This window comes from Buteo buteo, chromosome 5 (genome assembly GCF_964188355.1).
Source record: "Buteo buteo chromosome 5, bButBut1.hap1.1, whole genome shotgun sequence".
In the NCBI taxonomy this organism is placed as follows: Eukaryota; Metazoa; Chordata; class Aves; order Accipitriformes; family Accipitridae; genus Buteo; species Buteo buteo.
Genome location: NC_134175.1, coordinates 45,740,638 through 45,763,653, shown reverse-complemented (window position 1 = coordinate 45,763,653; position 23,016 = coordinate 45,740,638). Strand labels below are relative to the sequence as shown.

The window sequence follows — 23,016 nt, the reverse complement described above, 5'->3', positions numbered from 1 at the left end:
CTTGTTAAAGAAAATCATGGTGATGGTGCCATTGAGACAGAACAACTTAAGGCTGGGGGAATTAAATTAAATCCTGTTTACTTTTGATTTGGGGGAGGAAGGAGAGAATGAGGGAGAGAGTTTGCTATTACTGAGCACTGAGAAAATTGTTGTTTGCTCCGTAACTGTGAAGGGGTAAAACTAGTTTCCATTTTGGAACCCTAATTGCAAGCAGGGTAAATAATAAATAACCCTGGCCAGACTGTAAGCAAAGTATATGCATATACTTTGGTGTATGGTGCTGGGGCATGGAAAAGGTGTTTTAAAAAGAAAAGTCTTAACTGGTTCTCCAAAAGAAACAAAGAGGCACCTGGACAGTAGGATAAAAATTTGAAGTTGTAAAAGCTTTAGTTGAAGTCAGAATCCTGACTTATGAAAGGAATAAAATCTTTAGTATGCTGTGGATGGGCAATTTCCCATATAGAAAATCTTCTGTCCAGTGCTTTCTGTTATTAATAGTTCCTGTGTTTCAGATTATCTTCATCTGTAACAGTTAACAAGTAATATGGCTTTATGAAGCTGCCACCTCTTTCTCCAACCAGAGAATTAAAAAGTCCTCTTAGGCTAGGCTCCAAACCAAGAGAGCAGACAATATTAACTCTTCTTCAATCAGACTATGCATATACCTCTGGTCAACAGATTTGGTGCTTGTTTTCAGATGTCCTGCCCGCTTGAGGAAAAGCACAAGAGCCATAAAAAAACTATTATGGCTAGGATGTAAGAGGGAGCCATAGATTTTATGAACATGAGACATTCCTGGCTTATAGGATTTTATAAGCCACAAAAAGGAAGTTGTCTTTGAAGCATAAAGTGGTGGACATTTCACAATCACTTTTGGTCTTACAGGCATTCAAGGGGAAAACACCCTCTGTCAAATCACAGCCTCTATCATCATATTTTCTACATATAAACTACCAAATTAAAGGCAGGGAAGATACTCAGGGAGAGAAGGCTTCAAAGCAATTTCTTATATTATCTGCAGGCACATACTCACAGACTGCTGTTCAGCCAGCTAAGGAGAAATGGATTGCAGGTAGGGCAAAAAGGAAGATCAGTCTCCAAAAACTGGCTAATTACTCATGTTTGGTCTCAAATCAAGTGCCAGTAGTTAACTGTATGTATTTACCCCATTTAGAGATCCTGCATGTTTGTTCATTGGTGATTGACCTAGAACTGGCATATTGGTGGAAGATGTAGAGGAAGAAGGGGAAAGGAAGGAGAGGTTTCAGCTTCATTTCTTCACATCTTGATATCATGGGCTCAGAAAACCCGCACTATTAGCATCAGATGCTGGTCTTTTCAAAAGTCCAAAATATTTGGTTGTGCAGCAAGCATTAAAGTGACACCCACATCACTCACACAAATGGCTATTCCTGTGGAGTGATGTGTGCCTGAATTAAACTGTACAGTTTCATTGCTCTCTTAATTTTTCTACACTCCATATAATTCTTTTGCACATGAAACTGCGTATTAGAAATTATAAGCCTTCACCCTACGTGTCATGGGAAGCCTGCCATCCTAAATGCATAAAGCATAGATGTTTAATGCACCAATGTGTCTGAATGTGCAGGACTATGAACAAACAAGCCTGCAGGCTTTCCCTATGTTACTCCAAGACACAATCAGATAAAACAGACTCACCCAGGAGAGCTGTAGTCAGTCCATTTGGAAATATGGCTGCCCATCAATGACAAACCAGAGACACTGTAAAGCAAATAGTTGGACTATTGCACAGGCTCAAGATGAAAAAAAACCCAAACCTCCCAACATTTCCATGCTCAAATGAGAAAGAAAGAGAGGAAGTGTTTAAAGCAGAGAAGTGCCTTATCTAAAAGAGATAAAAATGAAGACTGTTCAAATGCAGATCAGGGAGAGATGAGGTTTTCTAACACTGCCAAGGGAGAGATACAAACAGGCTCCACTTCAGAGCCTCAATGCAAGTTACACTAAGGAGTTTTCTTCAGAGAAGCAAAGCCTATGTCTAACCTAATCTGCAAATACACAGAAGTTATTTTCCTCTGAGCAGCTACAAGCTGGTGCAAATAATCCTCTTCATCTTCCAACACCAGCATCAAAGGTGGCTGACAATGAAAATCTACTAGCAGCATTTCTTGCTACTCAAATCTATCTCCTCTTGACAGCTGACTGCAGTTCATTTTCACCTACTAACCCATGATGAATATCTTTAAAAATGCAACACATGTTGGAGCTCCTGGTAATGATGAACTCTTCAAAGAAAAATAATTGTTTTTACAATGAAGATTCTTGCATGTGCATTTTCAGGAAATGCAAAACTGAATTACGCAAAACATGCTACACAGTTGTCAGGTAGCCTGTAGTTCTCAGAAGTAGGTGGGCCACTTTTGTTCAGTAAATAAACATTTCTTATCTAGCTTCAACATATTTAATACATGCACTTAATAGGCAACAGATAAAATTAATAAAAGCTAGAGAAGATCAACTGCATATGTCAAATTTCCCTTTTACCATTCTTTCTGGTTCTAACAAAGTAGATTGTGTGTGTTTTGACATAGAGATTCTTTTTTCTTGTCTGTACAGTGCACATACAGTGGGCCCCTGGTCTCATATTGGGCTCCAAAATATTACCATATAATAGATAAATTACAAGACACATCACTGAAGTACCTACATTTGTATAAATCAGTACTACTTCTGCTAAGTCGGGACAGGCTACCAGATATCATTGTTTTCAGATGTTGGTGATTCTAAATGAGCAGCATCCAGCTGCTTTGAATTTTTTTGACTTGCTATTATAGCCAGAATAGGTTGCTTGCAGAATTACATTTATTCATGAATTGTCTGCACATTTGCAGGCAACTTTGCCACAAAGTTCACCAGCTGCAGAACTTTTTCCATCTCATAATACTCTTTAGATGAGGTTCAAGTGCTTTGGTGGGAGAACTTCCAGAGCAGATTCTTCTTGATTCTCCCCCAGCTTTTAAGTGGTGTATGTTCCTCTATGGGTACATATACAGAACTTGCAAATACTAATGAAAGCTATGCGTGTGTTGCTGTGGGAAGGCAGACCTAATACTGAAACTCTCTGCTCTGTTACGGTGCTCACATCAACAGTTTCATTTATTTTGGCTAGAGATGCCTATGATTTAGTCATTAATCCTGACATAGAATTTTCATACTGAAGTGATAGTTAATATAAAATGGTGTTAGTACATTTAAAATAATAATACTGTTTAAGAATCTCAGTATTTCTTTTCCTTCACACACAATTTTACATGCTCTTACAATTACCAAGCATGAGGAATTAAAGTGCTCCCAGCCCAAAGAAGACTCCGATAATATCTCAAACTATGCAAACTTAGAGAACAACTTTTAACCAGGTTAAAGGGATTTCTGTTCAACAGCCAGCTTATTAAAGTTAACAGAAGGGACAACAAGGAACAAGCCTGCAAATTCTCCAGAACTGCATAGCTCCTGGCCACCTGCGACTGCAGCCAGTATCTGCTCACTTCTCTGTCATTCTCAGTCCTGAGGATGGATAGTTGAAGAGAAGGGAAGATGCAATTTTAGCAAAGATGGACCTACACAGAGTAACTTAACCTGCTTGGCATAACTAACAAGATGGCAGAAGCCATGGCAGCCTCTATTAGCAAGAAGAGAATAAATTCTCATTAGACTAACATAACAGGAAAGGCCAACACATACAAGTCACTTTATGATGATCTTCTGGAAAATAACTCTCAGCTAAACCACCTTGATCCACCCAGTGTCACAAGAAAGCAAAGTAGGTTCACCCATTTTAAATTTTACATGAAAAACTGTTTTGTTTTGCTGAAGCTATCAATATCTAATTTAATTATGCTGAATATTGAATTCTACTTGTGTAACCCCAAATTGTCAATACATTATTTCGCTCCTAAGGATTTCAGGTCCTTTCCTGTAAGATGATGCATCACAGTTTATTGAATTTCTATAGCATTGCCCAATTTTTCTTCTGTGCTTGTATACCAGAATTACTTATTGTAAAATACTTATTTTAAAACTCTGATGATGACAAAGATATGTCCCCAATGTGATTTCAAGGATACACTTTAAAAAAACCCCAAACCTTCAATAATAAATAAGTTGCATGTTCATGGGATAGGAAGCAGAATAATTACTCAACTGCTTTAAATAAATTGTGGTACCTAATGTTAATCAGCTTTAGTAACCTCAAAAAAAGGAAGTGAATGTACATTCATTTATATTCATTAACTAGGCAGGTTTTCTATTTTAGGAAAGCAGAGGGGTTATCATGAGATTTTTGTTTCTATTCCTCATATAGAACATCAGTCCTTGGATCAAAAGCATGATGTTTCATTTTACACAGATTTTTTCACGCCTCAGAATTTTCTCCTCAAGACTATATTGAGCAAAAATGATCAGAACCATCGATATATTAAAATAGTAGGAAAATTAAATAAAGAAGATTTGAACCTTAGGGACACTGACTTTCTCAGTGTTGCTTCAAGGGATAAAGAATTTGAAAATGGTGATGTAAAGATAGCAATTATTCCTGACCTGAAATGACTTGAATGTAGAGTTCAGTAGAGTTCAGTCAACAAGATTTTTGTCACCATAAGTCTGAAATGCTTCTAGCTCCTAGTGAATTCAGTGCATTGATCTTCAGTGCACCCTGACAAGCATGGCATTTGCCTCACTCTCTAGGCTCTTGGGGCTTTTCCTGAATGAGGCTTTTTCCCAAATGTGCCTGCTCAGGATGGGAGGTGGGGCCCTCTGAGCTGAGTCTGCTTAAAGACTAAAATAAACAAACCAACAAATCAAAACCCCACCCCCAAACTGAAAAGAAACCTCAAAAGTTCCAGATACACAAAGAGGAAGCAATTGTTTCAGGCTCTATTATTTTGGGCTGCTTTTCTTGTAAAATACAACCTGTTGCCAACCAAGAAGGCTCTGGGCTGCTGTAACTCCAAAGTGTGAGGAAGCTGCTCAGCATGAGGAATGTGCCTTGAGGTATGACAAATGGTTTGGTGAGAATGGCTACTCCTAATTAGTCAGTGCTTCTATATATGTACGTATATATACACACGTGTCTGTGGGTATATATAGATACAGACTGTTTCAGCATTCCTCAGTGTCAAAAAGCCACGTTTTATAGTGTCGCATGAACCCCTAGAAAAGCAAAGACAGAGTATCTCTCAGTCTACTGCTTCCTTTGTTTGAGCTGATACTAGGTATTGGGCCTTCCATGCCCCAGCAGTGCAGGCAACTCAGAGGTTTGAAAGAGCAGTGCAAAGTTTAACTAAATGAAGCAGTAAAGCCAGACTGATCAAAAGCTCTTGGGAACCACAGTGCTGAACTTTTAAACTCATTCATGAAAGGCAGCTGACATCTGATGTAGGAACCAAAACACCAGAGCAAGATCAGTGCTTGCTACCCAGTGTGCATCCCCACACCAGGAATTTTAGAGGTCAAATACCACAATGTGTATACACTTAAGGGGGGGTTTACTAATTAGTGCCAATAACAGAGTAAGATCTTCCTTTAATACAAGAGGAAAACCCAGGACATCTTGACTTTTCTTGAGCCATTCAAGGCAGCTGACCTCCCACTGCTTTCTTCTACAGGGCAGGCTAGTGGGCAGGAGAGGCAGAGAGCACACCATAAATTCACTTTCAGTGCAGAGAAAAAAACCCTCCCCAATGACTACTTTGTGTTCTAAGACAAAGAGAACCAGAAAACTAAGCATCCCAAATTACCAAGAAAAATACATTTTTCCCCTCTTTTTTGTTGTTGTTGTTGTTTTTAAAGCTCTTCATTAGAATGTAGCAAAGCATCCTACTTTCAATGAAAGCACTGGGAAATGTTTCAGAAAAGCACAGTGGCCAAGGGGTCAGGCTATCAGTTTCAACTAATGTAAGACAATTGAAGTGAAAAGTGATATATCTGAAAGACAGAAAATAAAATGCAGAGCTTTATTACCAAGAAGGTGAACCAGAAAATAGCATACAAAGATATGTGGATAATTCAGTAGTAAGGAGAGGGGGAAATTCACCTAAGCACTGCTATGGACAGAGTCCCAGCCATGGGCTCAGACTACATAGTGTGAGGGACTATCCCCTAAGACTACTTGGGCCAACATCAGATAACTTTAATTCTCCACTGATGCCTATTAAATTGCATTAATGCAGTGGAAGTTTCTCATGCCCCAGGAAGTCCCCCATAGAGAGCAAGGCACAGGTGCCAGCTCCAAGAGAAGAGCATTTCTGTCCCATTCCCAGTTCCAACCAGAAATGTCAGTGCTTCGTGGAAGGCTTGTGAGAGCCCACTGTGGCTCCTTGACACTGTCCATGCAGTGTGGGGAAGTTGCCTTCCTCCTGACATCTAAACAAATTTGGGAGCAATTCTTCACCTTGACTATTAAAGACTAAAACCAAAACAACCATAATCAATTGCAGCATTCAAGGCCCAGGAGGAAATTTAAAAATGAGCTTTCAAGGTCAGGGTTTCAGTGGAAATAGATCCTTGTTGACAATAGGCAGAGCTTCTTTGAGCTGACGGCTACATTTGCAGGACGACTACACTGTGTACATTTTCAGTGTGTTGGAGCAGCAAACAGGAACACATTTAGCTGATTTGCAGCACACAGAAGGGTTAACCTTACATTTCATGGCAGAAGTTAATCCAAATAAGGTCTATGCTATTCAGTCTGAAGGGAAAAGAAATCAATTCTTGTTCCCATGGGTAGGATTTCACCACTTGATTAGAGAAAGAAATGAATCTTTAAAGTATACTTACAGGAAAGGTATTTGCCATTTGCATGAGAGATGGGAATGGCTGCATCCCAAGTTAATGAAATCAAGTCTTCTGTGCCTGTTTGAGGATTTCATCTATTTGAATTATGCAAATATCAAATATAACTTCATTGTATAAAACTTCAAAATGAGAATGCTATCCATACATCCAGGGAGGCCAAAATAATATCCCCACTCCCCAAACTTAACATTGTTTCACTGAAGGCCAACAAGAGGTTATGATTTGGTCCTACAGCATTGCATTTGAGCTGTGACAGTCAATTTAGAGGACATTCCTGCCTGTCAGCAAATAAACATTAAGTCATTTTAAATCTCACTTCCATTTGATAAGGTTAAAGCAATTCTCTCTTGGAGATAGAGACTCAGAGGCAGGCTTTAGAATGCTAGTCATTGGGCACAGGGAGACGGATGGCCATGCATGTTGTGAGGGAGGCTATCAAGACAGGCTGGCAGAGTGGATCTGTGGCAGCAAAAGGAGCAGCAACAGGTGATATCTTGCCCTTGATTCAGAGAACAAAACATGCAGGAAATGGATCCTTCACTTACACGCAGGGACCCAGGTGTGCACCAAGCTGTGTGGTCGCAGGCCAGCTTTCTGAAAGTCTCCTTTTGGCAACATGTATTTGCCAAGAAAATGTTCAGTTTGCATAAGCTTGCTGGACCTTCTTTGCAAGTTCAGCACCCTCGCAAAGGAAGACAGAGTCACACAGTACCACACCAAGGAGCAATAAACCTAACCTCTTCCTTCCAACCCAGTGGAGGCCTGGGCTTTATGACCAGAGACACGCCTCCACTCCCAGCATGGGCAACCACATCATGGACTTGCAGAAATGATCACGTTCTCTACCCCAGAAACTGAACTAGTTTGGTCCAGCTCTCCACTTGGAAGGCTGTCCCTGAACATGTCCTTCTCATGATTAGAAATTTTCTCATTTCTGTCTGTACTCATTCATGGCCCCTGTAGACCTATTAGTTCTTGTGCCAATGCCATCATTTAGATCAATGCAGAGAACATGGCAATATTTTGTAATATCAGAGCGTTTGCACTGCAGGACAATGTTTCTTAAATTGTCAATATGCTCTTTATAATAGAAAAGAATGCATTTAAATGTTGGCTTAGACCAGAAGACAAACAGAAAGGGGACATTTGAATTTCAAGTCGCTATCAAAAAGCTTTTTAGAATTCAGTAGACGTGTATATGATGAGCAGGAATAGGAAAAGGGAAAGGAATCAAGACAATGGAAAGTTTCAGTCTCCAGACATTAACTTTTAACAATGAACTCCCAAGGCTGCCTCCAAGTACACTAGGTGGGGACAATCTTTTAAGAAAGGGCACAAGAGAAGCACTGAAAGAGAGAAGAGGTATACACTCACAAACCTCCACAGGCACAGAGAGATCAGATCTGCTCTGGCTTTGCTCAGAGACTGCTCCAACTGAGGGGCGATGGCCCTTTGTACCCACCAGACCAGCAGATAGCAGTTCCAGACAAACTCTCTCATTTTTTGCTCTTCTATTGCTGTTTGGTTTTGTGGGTTTTTTTAATAGACCAAATTAGCAAATACATCTGCAAATTCCAATACATGCTTTTGAAAATTTTGGCAGGAGTTGATATCACCATTACTACCACTTGAATTTAGGTATGTTGCCTTTCAAGACAAAAAGATCACTTAAATACCATCTTTTGAACACCTGTGACACAACCCATCCCATCCATTTTAGACCTGCATTTCTTTCAACCAATCAGAAAGATCTGTTGAATAAACTTGTGACAGAAAGTTGGAAAGTTTTTAGCAATTTCACTGTCTGAAGGGCAAGGGCAAACCTGACCAGCGTGCTTGCTTTTGACTTCTGTTTGTCCTTCACTATACCGTGTTAGTTCTTATCGAACGGTTAAAAACCTGACACGTTAAAGTTGTGTCCACAATAAAGACTGTTTGAATATCTGTGTACCTTATTGCTGAGGTACTGCAATCTTTAGTTACCTTAAAAGTTTAATTTTGAATGTTGGCTCAGTCATAGCAGTTTCAAGAACTTCTATAGATATCCTTAAGCATTACCAAGAGTCTTAGTTGGTGAGGACCTTCATTCCTAATGCCTTTAAGGGACAAATTTAAGTTCAGTTTTATTTTCAAAATCAAGGAGCTCAAAAGTTCTCTTTATTGGAGAGAGAGAATGTGAGGCACAGGAATGAAAAAATCAACAAATAACACAGTTTATCAAATGAGACACATTTTGGCACACACACACACACACAGATAAAAAACACACCCAGTAATGAATAAATTTTTTTTCTTGAAAAGTTTTATGTTGGGGGGGGGGGGGGGCAGAGGGGTGTAGAAAAAAAATAACCAAAATTTGAGGGAGAGCATTTTAATCAATTTTTTTTTGTCTAATCAAACTTTTTGTTCTACCATCTTAAAAAGCTCATGTTCCCGTACCTGGCTGAAGGTAGAGTGATTACTTGCCTATTCTGGCATATACAGAAAGTTTCAGATTAAGAGCAGACATACTGGGACAGACCTAGGACTCATCTGCCCATTCATTTCTCTCTGTGATGATCCCACATAGACATCTGCAGGAGAAGGAACAAGCATAGATTTTCCTGTACTATTCACGCTGAGTTTTGGCACTCAGCAATATCAGGACTTTCTAAAGTGGAGATTATATCTTGATCTTGACAGCACTATCCTTCAAGGTTACGTTTAATCTCTTTTGGAGCCCACTTTTACATTTGGCCTCCACAACAATAAGTTCCACAATTTAGATTTTACGCTTTATGGAGAAAGTGCTAGAATAATTGTAGTTATTGCAATTTAATAGAAGGGGTACATATATACTGAACTCCAGGGATTTTTCTAGGAAGGAGCTATCAGGACAGTCTTCTAATATTTCTTCAAATTAAAATCACCTTCAGCAGCACCCTGCTGAGATATACCACTAAAACAGAAGACTGAGTGTGAGGCAGCCCTTCTTTTAGCTATGCAAGACAATTGTCACATTCAACAAAAAGCAAGCTGGCAATATTATACAGAGGAGCAAAGCAAGGTGGATTTGCAGAAATACTATATGAACAGGGACAAAATATTTAGACTACCCTCTGAAAGGGGCTGAGCTCTTTTGCAGGGTTCAGCTAGAGATTGGAGCAGAACAGCTTCTTCAATATCTGTGCAGATGCCACCTAATAAAACATGAGAAAAGAAAGCCATTGATGCTGAGTGAGGACGAGGATGGATAGCTAAGCAATGTTATCTTCTCTAATGCACCTCTGTGTCTGGGTTTCCTTATATTGATGAGTAAAGTTTAGTGTCCTGGTAATTATGACATAGGTGCACCTGTTTCCAGGTGGATGTCAAGTGTTTTTTGAGTGCTCACAGAATGCTCTCTACGTTTCTCTAGCAAGCATACACTTGCTGTCAGAGAGATCCCTATATCTAATCCCCTAAACTGCACTTTCAACTTAAATACCTTCTTTTAAAAAGTCGTAAGAACAAACATAGTAAGTGCTTTTAAGAAAGAATTAAATGCAACAACCAGAGGCCTAAAAACAGCTGAAGGAGAAACAAGGAAAAGTTAACTCATAAAAATACCAGACCTTTTTCTCAGTTCCACCTTTTCTTGTAAGTCACTATTTATACGAGTAAGAGGTTCTTGGCAGACTCATTTAATCCATAATATTTCGACCTTGATATTACCCATGCATCCACAACAGAGATCAGAAGGATAATTGCTTTCTCACTTAAGTAGGGGAACTGCGGGCATCTAGCAGCACAAACATGCTTATGATGCCCTCAAAAAAGGCTAAGAAAGTGCTACAGCATATTGTGCCAAATGTAAGTTGAAGTCTTAACTGTTTATCTTCACTGGAAAACAATTTTAAAGTTCCTTCTTACTAGTTTTTCAGCTGTACTACTGTCCTGGTTTCAGCTGGGATAGAGTTAACTGTCTTCCTAGTAGCTGGTACAGTGCTATGTTTTGAGTTCAGTATGTGAAGAATGTTGATAACACTGATGTTTTCAGTTGTTGCTAAGTAGTGTTTAGACTAAAGTCAAGGATTTTCCAGCTTCTCATGCCCAGCCAGCGAGAAAGCTGGAGGGGCACAAGAAGTTGGCACAGGACACAGCCAGGGCACCCGACCCAAACTGGCCAAAGGGGTATTCCAGACCATGGGATGTCACATTTAGTATAGGAACTGGGAAGTGGGGGTGGGGAATCGCCACTCAGGGGCTGGCGGGGTGTCGGTCTGCAGGTGGTGAGCAATTGCCCTGCACATCATTTGTACATTCCAATCCTTTTATTATTGCTGTTGTCATTTTATTAGTGTTATCATTATCATTATTAGTTTCTTCTTTTCTGTTCTATTAAACCGTTCTTATCTCAACCCACGAGTTTTACTTCTTTTCCCAATTTTCTCCCCCATCCCACTGGATGGGGGGGAGGGGAGGGGAAGTGAGTGAGCGGCTGTGTGGTGCTTAGTTGCTGGCTGGGGTTAAACCACAGCAACTACCTATCCAAATTGTAGGTTTAGGAACTCCCTTGCAACAATGAAAGGGAAGAAAATAATCTTTAACCTGTTGGTTGGCAGTTGGTTGGTTCTCAGTTTCTAACACAAATGTTGCCTTTAGGAAACAAAGAAGTTATGTAGGATAAAATTGAAAGCTTCACATTAGTAATAAATGCTCAGATATTAACGCTCTCTTCCATTAAAATTCAGAGGCTAACAATCACTGTTTAAAGATAATGGTCTTAACATCAGCTAGGAAAACAAAAGATTTAATTTTGTGAAATGTGGTATAATTGGAATATGAAACAATAGAAGAATAGATAATGCATTTAGTTTTCACAGGTGAAGACTTCAATAAATCATCTGTGAACTTGCCACAAATGAGTCCTATCTACTGAAACCAGGGAGCTGCAAGAACAATCTACATTTGAGATGGTGTCTGGCTCAGAGGAGATAGCAAGAAAACAGAGAGAAAATGCAAAATTAATGCTTAAGACAATAGTCTTTTGACCAAAGAGTGAGGGCAGTAGACCAAAATTGATGGGACAAGGTTACTTAATGTAGGGCTGCTGTACTCTATCTGTGGGCTATCTCCCTCAATTATTTTCATACTTGGAGCAACATCTGTATTTCTCCACTTTGATGGAGGTAAATCTTCCTGGTTTTTATCCACTCTTTGCAGAAAGAGACAGCTTCCAAAGTTTTACTTGTCAGAATACATGTCCCAGAGAGGGTTTGCCATGATACAGAGTGTGTTTTTCAGAAGCAGAGATGACACAGCCGGACCTCAGCTCCCCAAAGGCAGCAGCCCCCTGCCTGTTTCTTGGCTCACACTGCCACAGCGAGGGATATTGCCTGCACTTCCCTCCTTCCTTCTCTTAGCATATACCTAGGTGTCCTGGAAGAACCAAAGGCCAATAGGTTTATTATCTACAGCTTGTAAGAGAGAGCGAGAGATTATTAATACTAAGTTTAAGGCCAACACTGGTAACAGTCTTTAATGAGGCCTGAAGACTTTGGGCAGAGGCAAGTATACGGCAGAAGTACTTAAGAAAACTCAGCTGTCCACTTAGTTTTTGGACAACACAGATGGTAGAGTATAAAGAAGTGGAAAGATACTTGTGCTGTGTGTGCCACAGCATGAGCTAAGCTGAAGCAGTGTACCAACACCTATAGGTCACTATCAGACCAGGTTAAATACCAGTTTCCTTGTAGGCATCAGGTGAAAGACAGAAGCATGGCTGCGATTTTCACTAAGCACCAGTAAAGCACTCATTGTCCTCATAGGCTTCTCATGCACAGAGTGAAGACAGTAGTCACGTGTCCACAGAGACCATATCTGCCAGCATATCACATATGGAGAATTATATGAATTACACTAGCAGGGAATTTGGTTCTCTGACTACAGTATTTGCAGGGTTAGGTTGTTTTTAAAGCTGCAGACTTTTCATGTTGAAGTAATTTTTAAGTACTCTAATGCAAAGTGTAATCACACATTGATTTTTCCATTAAAACTACAAAAGTCTTAAATACCTTGGGGGTGCTGGCCTCAATTAGTCCCTATTCTTCCATTCTTTTTCTCCCTCTACCATTTTGCCATCCCTCGGTGTAGGAGGAAAGGAAGACTGTCTACGTAAGCCAAAAGCACAATCCTCTATTACATGAGTCCAGTTAAAAGCAGGAGTAGATAAATTGCTTTCTGTACAATAGGGAGGAAAATTATGCTGGTTTCTGCTTATGTCCATTTTTAAATTACAGTGTGGGAAAACTGAACATACAGATACCTGGATTCTGGAAGTTTGCCTTGAGTCTATTTTACTGTGGCTATGTATTTTTTTAAAAACCAACAGAAGTCCCACAGCTCTTCAGAGGAGGTTGGTTGTACACAATTGCCCTGAGAAGCCGTGATCCCTGGATGCAGCCTTTCCATTGTCATCTGTTGAGTAGCTGAGTTTCAGTTTTGTGCTACCAGCATGCAATAGCATTGATCGGTTTTGCTGTTGACATCGGGTTAATACTTTTGCAGAGAAGAGGAAAGCAAATTTTACTGAACACCAGTAGGTAAATCCTTTGCTTTTATCTCTTTTCCAGAAAGCAGCACCTAAAAGAAAAATCTTACTAGTGACAGAGAGTGGGTGTCCTATGCAGTTGAATGACCAGACCCCACTCTGTTGGTCTAAGTGTTTCATGTTCCCTGCTCAGCCCCTGCTACCTATTTCAGTGCATTCAGTCTCCTACTTGTCTTGTGTAATTCAAAGCCCTGCTCAGGGAAATATACGGATGGAGACACCATATAAAACACAGAGATGGAAATCATATCCAGCTTACAATGTATTTATCTTCAGGCACCTCTCCAACAAAGTCTCTGAAGAAAGACAGCTGAGTGGAATGATTAAAGAAATGAACCAAGAGGAGTCAATGAAGCTGAGTTTAAAGAACATGGGCTGGAGCTGTGTTCTGGAATCTAATCAATTAGGTTATTCTTTCAATTTTTGTTCTATCCCTAAGCTTTACCTTTTTCAGTAAGGAAAAAAACCAGCCCATTTCCAGCCTATGAAGAAGCATCTAATTTTCCTGTAACAGAAGTCTTACCATTGTCAAGTTACAGTGTGCCTGAGTCATCTCTAGATGACAACCATGTATTTTTCACAACTACTTGAAGTAATTTGCCTCCTGAAAACCCATTTGCCAAGTGCCTTACGAAATACATTTCCTTAGTGATCTTTGGAAAGGCTATTTCTACACACAATACCTTTATTCTGAGCAAAACATTAATCTGCCAGCACTAGTATATGGGGGAAAAAATGGTGCTCCATCTTAAGTTCTAAGACATCTTTTTAGTTTCTGACTCAAAGTTTTATCTAGCTTTAGCTTATGGCTAGGTACAGCTGCGCTCATGGTGCTTACAGTGACATTGGCATTGTTATAGAATAGCCTGGCATTGATTTAACAGTCGCCACCAAAAGTGGTGGGAAAGAGGCCAGGCAGCCCAGCAGACTGGGCACTAGCACAAGATTCAGCAGATGCATTTGTGACTCTCCATAGCATTTGTGGCCTTGGTCAGGTGACTGACCTCTTTCTGTCTAGCTTTTCCAACCCTTCACTTTTGCCCATTTTATTTGGATTTAGAGACGGGGACTCTCTTTCCTTCTATGGCACTTACCAGGGTCTCAGTAAAGCCTCTAGCTGCTATTGCTCTATAAAACAAACCAGACCTGAAGCTACCTGTACCGTAACACATCACATGAAACCACCACTGCTACTGTCTTCAGGTTGACACTCAGTGTATTTAACATACTTAAGTGTTAGACCAAAGAAAAATTTAAAAAAAATGCACCACCAGACTACCTTTCTCAGATGGAGGCACTGCCATAGATTATGATAAGCAATTCCCTTCCCTGCTCATTAAAGAAGCTGTAGGATATTTGCTGTCCAGGAATGCAGGTAAAATTCATCTTACATCAGAAGGTCCCAAAGCAGAAAAGCTGCAGTTCTGCAGTGATGGGAAAGAGACAGCAGAGAGAATTATTTGCCCCACTTAGCATGGGGGGAGCTGACGGTGTTGGGCTGGTACCAGCAGCGTCTCCAGTTAGGTGGGTCCAGCTGCAGCTCTGGCTCTTGCCAACTGCTGCAGCTACAGCAGTGGTTTAATGCATCCACCTCAACACTTTGATAGCAGCCAGATTACTTCAATACTTCTCTTTTCTGGAAGGAAGAGCTCAGGATGGATGGATGCTTCACCATGGTCAGGAGACAGAAAAATGCTACCCAGATGCCGGCTGGCAAATGGCAAAGCACCCACAGTGCCTAGCACCCCATGCAGTGGGACCCCTCTGCTGTGCAAACAGAAAAGTATTGCTCCAAAGGGCAAACTCCAAGTGTATACAAAGAAAAGCAGAGGATGTAGCAACACTAAAGGACTTTTTTATTTCAGTGTATTTACTGTGGTAGGCTTGAGGTTGCTTTATACAAAATAATTAAGGCTTTTAGCAGAAGCATGAAACTGAAGCTGTTAAGGGAAATATCACAGAAGCTTTAGAAGCAATACATTTTTCATCTGGGATAGTCAAAACTCATTTCATTGTAGAGTACAAGTTCAGGTCAGTCAGATCTAGTCTGATGGCAAGCCATACAGCTGATTTTGTATAGATGTGGCTTTATATTATTGGCCAGATTAAGAAGGATGTAGCCACGGCCAGAGAGCAGGCACTGCTTGCATGGAGCCACTGGTGCCAAGGCCCACTCCACCAGCAGCATGCACGGAGGCTTGTCCCATGCTGCACCCCTTTCCCAGTGAGCAGGCCACCTGTTGACATTTCCTAAAGATTTTTAACTTAAATAGTTTCAGCTATGAAATGCCTTCTTTTTGTAACTTTTACAGGTACTGCACTAGCTGGATCTCTCTTTTACAGGATCCTTCCATTACTTTCTCCTTCTTTGTTTGCTGTAACACAGTTACATATAATAATACATACAAGTCTCCAAACTCACCCTTTCTTAAGAGCTCACTGCTACGGTGGCAGGGGCCTCAGCTCAGGTGTTGGAGCAGCAAGAGGTCACCAGTGGCACCTCATGACCATTTAGGTAGCCATCTGATTACTGCCCTGCCCTTTACAGCCACAGGAGAAAGACAAGATCAAGCAGCCACAAAGACTGTATCAATCCCTGTCAGGGTGGGTTGAGCATTAGGAGGTTTTAAATACTGTTAAAAGCTTGCATTTCATCACAGTGCCATCAGCCAAGTATTTTTGTAAGCACTACAGCTATCCAGTTTCTGCTGCTGGGCATGGAGAAACTTTTATTAACAAATGCTGCTATGAACAACTCAAAAAATCAAGTTCAGCTATATTTTCCGTGCTATTCATGACAAGCTACACTCAAACAGACCCATGTAGACCTTCAATAGAAGAAATATCTGCTGTCCCAACAATAGCAAAGCTGCTTTAACAACAACAAACATAGGTAACCCACACAGAGTCAACCAGTCTGATCTACACTGCTCATATGGATGGGCTGACTCACTGGAGGCAGTGGAGTTTTTCCACATGACTCAGAAGATGATTAAATAAATCACACACACAGGGATTGCAGGAAGAATGCCCCAGTCTATCCAAAAGCACAAAATGCCTAATTTCAAGAGCCAGAGCATTAAGCAGAGACTTACATGTGCTATGATGTTTTTCTTGAAGACAACAGCAATAGTGGGAAGGAAGTTGGAAGGAATAGTGCTGTATAGTATAATTTATAAAAACAGAACTGATTTTCTCCAAAATACTGGGACAAATTTTCATTCCTCCACTGGGGCAAATCTACCAAAATTTGAGCTGAACAGCCCCTAGAAGTATCCCCCTCCCCAACACCAGGCATAGAGTTATTATTGCAGCCGTTGGGCCACTCCCTCCTTTCCACCATGAGTGTAGCAAGGTAGCCAGAAGCAGAAGGAACTGACATCTCTACATCAAGGACTTCAAATCCCCAATCAGACTGTCTAGGCTTTAAGCTGAAAGATTTGAACCTTGCAGCCACCTTCCTTGGACAAAAGCTCTTCCCCATGTGAGCTCAGCCTGCCAGCACAGTGGTGCTCTCCTTGCTTGGCCCCATGTCACCTTCCTCCTCCATCACAGCCGTGGTGTCACCCCATCTGGAGCCCATCCTGCAAGCATCAATACTACCTGTAGCAAGTAGTCTTTCACTTTCAACATTTGCGATTTATTTCCATGAATTTTCTTGAGTGCCACACAGTAACGTGACACTAAAAAAGCATCAGTTCCTTCTTGTGTCTTCTTCTACTTAGCTTTTTCTTATCGTCAGGAGATTTATGAATTTAATCTCTGTTTTATAGAACTTACCACTTTTAAGAACTAGAAGAAGAAAATGCTAAATTGCTTTTATTGCTGTTAGATGCTCAAAGACATCATGCTATATACTGTCATTTACATTTCACATTAAAAGTGAAATATGTTGGGAATGCACAAGTATTTGTTTTAATTTGACCCATCTGTTAAATGAAAAACAAAGAGGACTTCTAAATCACTATATTTAAATTCAGCGATTTGTAAACAATTTATATGTTCATTTCTTCTGGGTTAAAACTGCCCTAGAGCATCACTCTTATGAAATCTCCAAATTAAATTGCTTTGCATTGTTCTCAGGGATGCAGGCCACAGTTTCTTCCTCCTCAGTTTATTAATTTATTTCCCAACCCAAGTAAATTAGCAAGACTTGTATTAAAAGTCTTGCCACTGAAATAATTTTGGGGAATTCATGGAAGTATCTACTGGCTCCAGAAAGCTGAGAACACAGGGAGTGTCAGATATTGGCAGCAAATTCCCTTAAGATAAAGGACAAGCCAATCGCTTTCATTTAGCTTTTTAACACTTCTGCAAGCAGCACTAGGTCTGCCCTATTCCATGCTAGACCATCACCAACCAAGAACAATAATCAAGAAGGGGAAGAAAAGCCACGGCAATTTACCTTCACCTCTCAGCCTAGCTGGAACTTGCTACAGCATTTGGATCTTAGACTGGGTTTTAATGTAACCGTGGATGATAATTTACAAGAGGAGAGAGATCCACAGACATTTAAGGATCCCACAGTAGCACTTAACTTAAAGAGCAGTGCCTTACTTCTTTTTCTGCTTTGTGCAACATGCTGTATTTAATATTAGCTGCTAAGCCTCTACCCCTGAAATCAGTACTTTCAGTGGAGTAAGGATACCAAGAGCCCTTTTAATCACCCAGATATGAGGCTTCTCATCCCAGACTAACAGACGCATCGCGTGAGGAGATGATTTCTTCATTAGATGTGCGCTCTGAGCATGAGGAAGAGCTCTATATAGCCTGGAGTGTCACATCTCCCATTTGAAGCTTTTGTCACCCTCTCTGCTGGTACAGCATGCAGCTCTACCCTTTCCCCAAACCTTAAAGTCATATGCCTTGTCTGTATAACAGGTTTTCACCATATTCCCAACTCTAACACAGGTGCAACAGAAAAGGAGCTGGGTGCACCCTGGGCTCCTTACCGTGCAGCTTCACAACCCAGCCACAAACCATGGCAAAAGCAGGACTAGATAAGGAAGCAGAGAATGCTTATAAAAAAAAGTCATTAAAAAGCTAATCTACTTAAAGCTGTAGAAGTGGACAGACCCACGAGTTTCAGTTCCCCCTCTGCAACATCAAGCAGAGCATCAAAAAGCAACATAGAAATACTAGGTCTACTGTGCATTCATACTATAGATGGTTCACTGTATCCAGTATGATATTAAGCAACCCAGCAAAACAAGAACAAGCAGTAATGCAGCCACGGCATGATTAAGGGTGCCTCTAAGAGCATCAACAAACGTGGAGACTACATGGATCACAGCTCGGAAAGATTCCAAGTTGGTAAAATGACAGCTTGATTAGTTTTTGTCTGACACATGTGGCGAGAGAGATCAGAATCAAACATAATTCCAAGGTTATAGGTCTTCAAATAAAACCAGGGAAAAAATATCAGAGGGCAACAGCAATTTGCAAGACCAAATCAACTCTCCAGCCCAGCTTTCCTTATGCTCAGATGCAACACAGCCACAACTGCTGAGGCTAAGTACCCTCCAGGAAGTATCCTGAATTAACTGGGACGTGCCTTTGGAGTGGGACGAGCTTCAGATCTTGCAAGACAGTCTTCCCTCCCATCAAGAGCCTTACTAAATATGCACATATTTGTAATTTAATGGGAAAACATACAAGTGGAGCTACTTTATATCCAGGCAACTGTTGCCTATTGCTACCCCAAAGGTCAACCAGCAACACCCTGTTATTCATATTGCTGCATGCTGGCATGCAGTATAATCAAACAACATAAATAGCAGACAGTAAATGTATTTTTCCTTCTTCTTCCCTCCCACCTGTTCTAATGACAAAAAGAGTGAGTCAAAAACATGCAGGGAAATCAGGTTTCTTAAAATACGTCATCGCAGCCAAAAGTATCCCTCTTCCTTATTTTGCACCAGTTTCAAACCATACATCCCCCATTTGGTGGAATTTGGTGAGATAAAATGGAGGCTTCTGGGTTTCCTTCCCATGTGGAAAGGGGGCAGGGGCAGGGAGGCAGAGGAGGACAGGGCTCTTACCCAGGAATAAAATGATCTGTCTCCTGGAGCTCTTGCCCTCCGAGCTCTCACTTTTTCTTAGGTACTGCTCCTGGTGTCTTAGTCCACCCTTCACTGCCACAGTTCCTTCCTTGTGGATCATCAGGGTTTTCATCATGCTGCGGCACATGAAGGCGACAGATCCCAGCACTATGATATACACAGCAAAGGCGATGAAGATGCTGGCCTGAAAGACAGACCACTTGGAGGAGAGGCTGGTACAGATGGTCATATTGTGCTTCAGCTCAGGGAGGTAGTGCCTGGGCGTAGGCTTGACGCAGGCAGTCATACCTTGGTATCCCTCGATGGTTTCCAGGGGATATTCTGTGCCCATGGCAAAGAGCAGGGGCAGAGCCACTATGACAGATGTCCCCCAGACAAAGGCGATGAGCAGCTTCACCGTGCGGGGTCCAGAGACAGCCTTGAACTTGAAGGGGTGGCAGATGGCCACGTACCTCTCAAAGCTGAGGGTGGCGACATGCAGCACAGTGGCATAACTGCAGGCTTCAAAGAGGAAGTAGTAGAGCTTGCAAGCAATGTTGCCGCTGGGGGTTGAAAAGGGGCTCCAGATGGCACTGAAGAACTCTGTAGGCATGCCCAGCAGGATGACCAGCAGGTCAGAGCAGGCCAGGCTCACCATGTGGTCTGTGACCTCCTTCTGCAAGTAGCCTTTCTTTTGCAGGATCCTGGTGGCCTTGATGGTTATGCTGTTGCCCAAGATGCCCGCAACAAAGATGCAGACATACACTGAGGCCAAAGTGATCTTCATCCAAGGAGACACCTCAAACTCAGGGATGTGGCTGTGGTCAATAAGATGGTGACAGTCTGAAGGAGGTGTCTGTCCTGCCATGAGCAGCGCCTGGGGGGAGGAGGAGGGAGGAAAAGCCTTCCTGCCCTCTCTGACATTCAAATTCACAGCAAATAGTTCCTTTCTCGCTTTGCCCCTCTCAGAGACGCACAGGTCAGAGCAGCTGGGTACAACAAACAAGTCTCAACTAGCCACACCTGTGGGTTTTGTCAGCAACAGCCACTGAGTCAATAAGCCGAGCGGTAAAGTGTTTCAGCTCTTACCTATCTTTATGGCAAACACTTCTTGCTCCTTTTGGATTTTCCTCCTCCTTTCTCTACTGAGTGAAGCTGCTGTTCTCCAGCCCTCTGTGGCGTGAACTGCTCTCCTTTCAACACTTGCCTCTTCCTCTGCTAGCAAGGGCAGCTTTTGGTCCCAGCCCCAGCAGGAGGAAGTCAGAGTTTCTGTGTGGTTATACTTGCTCTGTTAACCATTAATCTAAATCTTGGCTGTCCCTCCTCATTGGCAGCAAAGCAGGTTTAGAAAAAAAAAAAAAAAAAAAGGCAAGTCACCCATGACTGAAATTCACTTCCTGTAATAGGAGCTCCTTCTCAGGTACAAAAAGAGGTGTTTCTCCTAAAGCTGTTAGGTTGGTGGGGTTAGGCTGAATGTGTGAAGAGGTACTGAAGAGAAAGTATCTGCTCATGAGTTTAACATTAACTGGGCTTCAGACCTTACTTCTATATGCGCTAATGACAACATGCTTCACTGCTTTACATTTCCTTTAATGAAGAACTCGGCATCTGCCGCAGCAGTGTTTGTTACGCAGCTTGTGTAGCCACAGACTGATTTACATCAAGAGGAGGTTCTGGTTTTTAGTTGCTGCTGATGAACTGGTAGCTTCTTAAAATAACTCTTTAGACTCTAAAGACTCTTCTCAGAAGTTATAAAATGAGCTGAACTCTAGATATAGACACATCAATAGTCTCCCTTTAAATTTCCATCTTCTCATGTTAGATAACAAAAATAATGAAGTTAGTAATCCCGATCATGCTCATGCTTTCAAATAATCCAGAATAGCAAGGGATGAAAATGTACTTCCCTCTCCTGTGCCTCACCCCGGGGGGAATTAATTTAATGTACTCTTTAGTTTTAGTTTCAAACCATAGCACTGAAGGCTCCCAAGGTAACCCCTGGAACCATTTAATTAGAGGGTGTGTATATGGATTAGGAAACCTTTAAATTACAATGCAAAACGGCAGAACAGCTTTTGCAGCTATAATCAAGAGAGGCCCAGTACAGTGATCTGCTCCAATACCAAATCTAAGAACAGTGGGTTCACAAAGTGATTTTTATTAACTAGACAAGTTCATGTGACACTTTCAGCTCATGATAAAAGAGAAACATTAGAAAGCTGTTATTAAGCAGTCTCCTCACATTCAGTGGTTATCACTGTACCTCAGCAGCCCAAGTATATAATGAACAAAAGATGCCCAAAACAGGATAATCAGCACCTGTTTCTATGCATTATTTATGCATTCCTGTTTCAGAAAAATCACCTCAAACCTTGCACAACTTCAAGCCCTGTAGTCCCAGTCATCTTTCCTTATGTTTGATAATTCACATTTGTTCTGCTCAGACAAGTTTTCTATTATTACCCAATTTCTTTCACTTAATTTTACTTTATAAAAGTGTGAACAAAGATTACATATGCATGACTGAATTGTGGAAATGAAGCTAATTAAAATTTGCTGCTTACCATCAAAAGGGAAAAAGAGAGAGAGAGAGCAAAAGAGAGAGAAGGCCCAATAGGATTAGATCTCCACCTTTTTTCCACACCAATTATAAAATGCAGAACACAATTTTGCAGTTTTCAATATTATCTTTAGAACATACACAAAGTTTATTAACTTTCTAATAAAGAACTGGTGCCACAAAGGGGATAGGAAGGAAAGAGACAATTGTGGATACTCATAGACTGAGACCATTAAAAAAAAAAACTTACATAGGTTAGTGGACTAGATAAACCAGCAGTAAGTATTGCAGAGATAGGTATAAATTCCCTATCATGGATGATTATAAAAAAAGTATATCTTCCTGGAGGGAGACATTTTTCCCCAACTAAATGTGCTTAATGCCTCTTTGTGGCATGGAGGTTGAGAGCTCTTTACCCTGGTGGGTACGATACCAGTTTATAAATTTATGATTTGTGTAATGGTCTAATTTTAGGGATTTTGTTAAGTTTTCTTCAATATCTTGTAGCAGTGAGTGCCACAAGTTAATTTCTGTGTTGTTGCCTTTCCCTTAGCAGTTTTGAAAGTGAACGTGGCCTGTGTAGCTGTACCTGGGAGAACGCTCCAGGGAGTCCCTCCTGACCCAATTTGTTGCGATTGCACAGCACGACTTCAGCCCCCAGCACCAAAGAGGAGTCAAGAGCATTAAGGACGGAGATCACCATATTTCTTTCTAAAATCAGCACACATGGATGCTGCACACTGCAGCCAATCACTTGTCAGCTCCGTGGTAAGGAAATAGAGCATCCTGAAGATGCAGATTACATGGCACAGGGCGGCAGCTGGCTCTATGTGCCACTCACTTGGCCACAGTCATGTTGACCTGAATGCTTGCAGCAAGGCAGTTTTAGGTAGGAGATGACAAGTGGTGGGAGCCAGAGAAACACTGAGATGGAGCATGGATTGTTGTCACTAGTATATAAGGTGATTTTTCACTTTGAGAGATAATAAAGCTGCTGTGATCATCTGCCC

The 23,016-nt window shown here is 41.2% G+C and overlaps 1 protein-coding gene across 1 annotated transcript in view; it reads right to left on the bottom strand.

Annotated features, from left to right (window-relative positions):
- The window catches only part of GPR39 (G protein-coupled receptor 39), an 82,307-nt gene extending 61,993 nt beyond the window's left edge, over nucleotides 1-20,314 (bottom strand). Inside the window, exon 1 of the mRNA XM_075028887.1 lies at nucleotides 19,447-20,314. Coding sequence (XP_074884988.1) covers nucleotides 19,447-20,314 — 868 coding nt within the window. The remainder of the gene's footprint in view (nucleotides 1-19,446) is intronic.
- Between the last annotated feature and the right edge of the window lie 2,702 nt (nucleotides 20,315-23,016).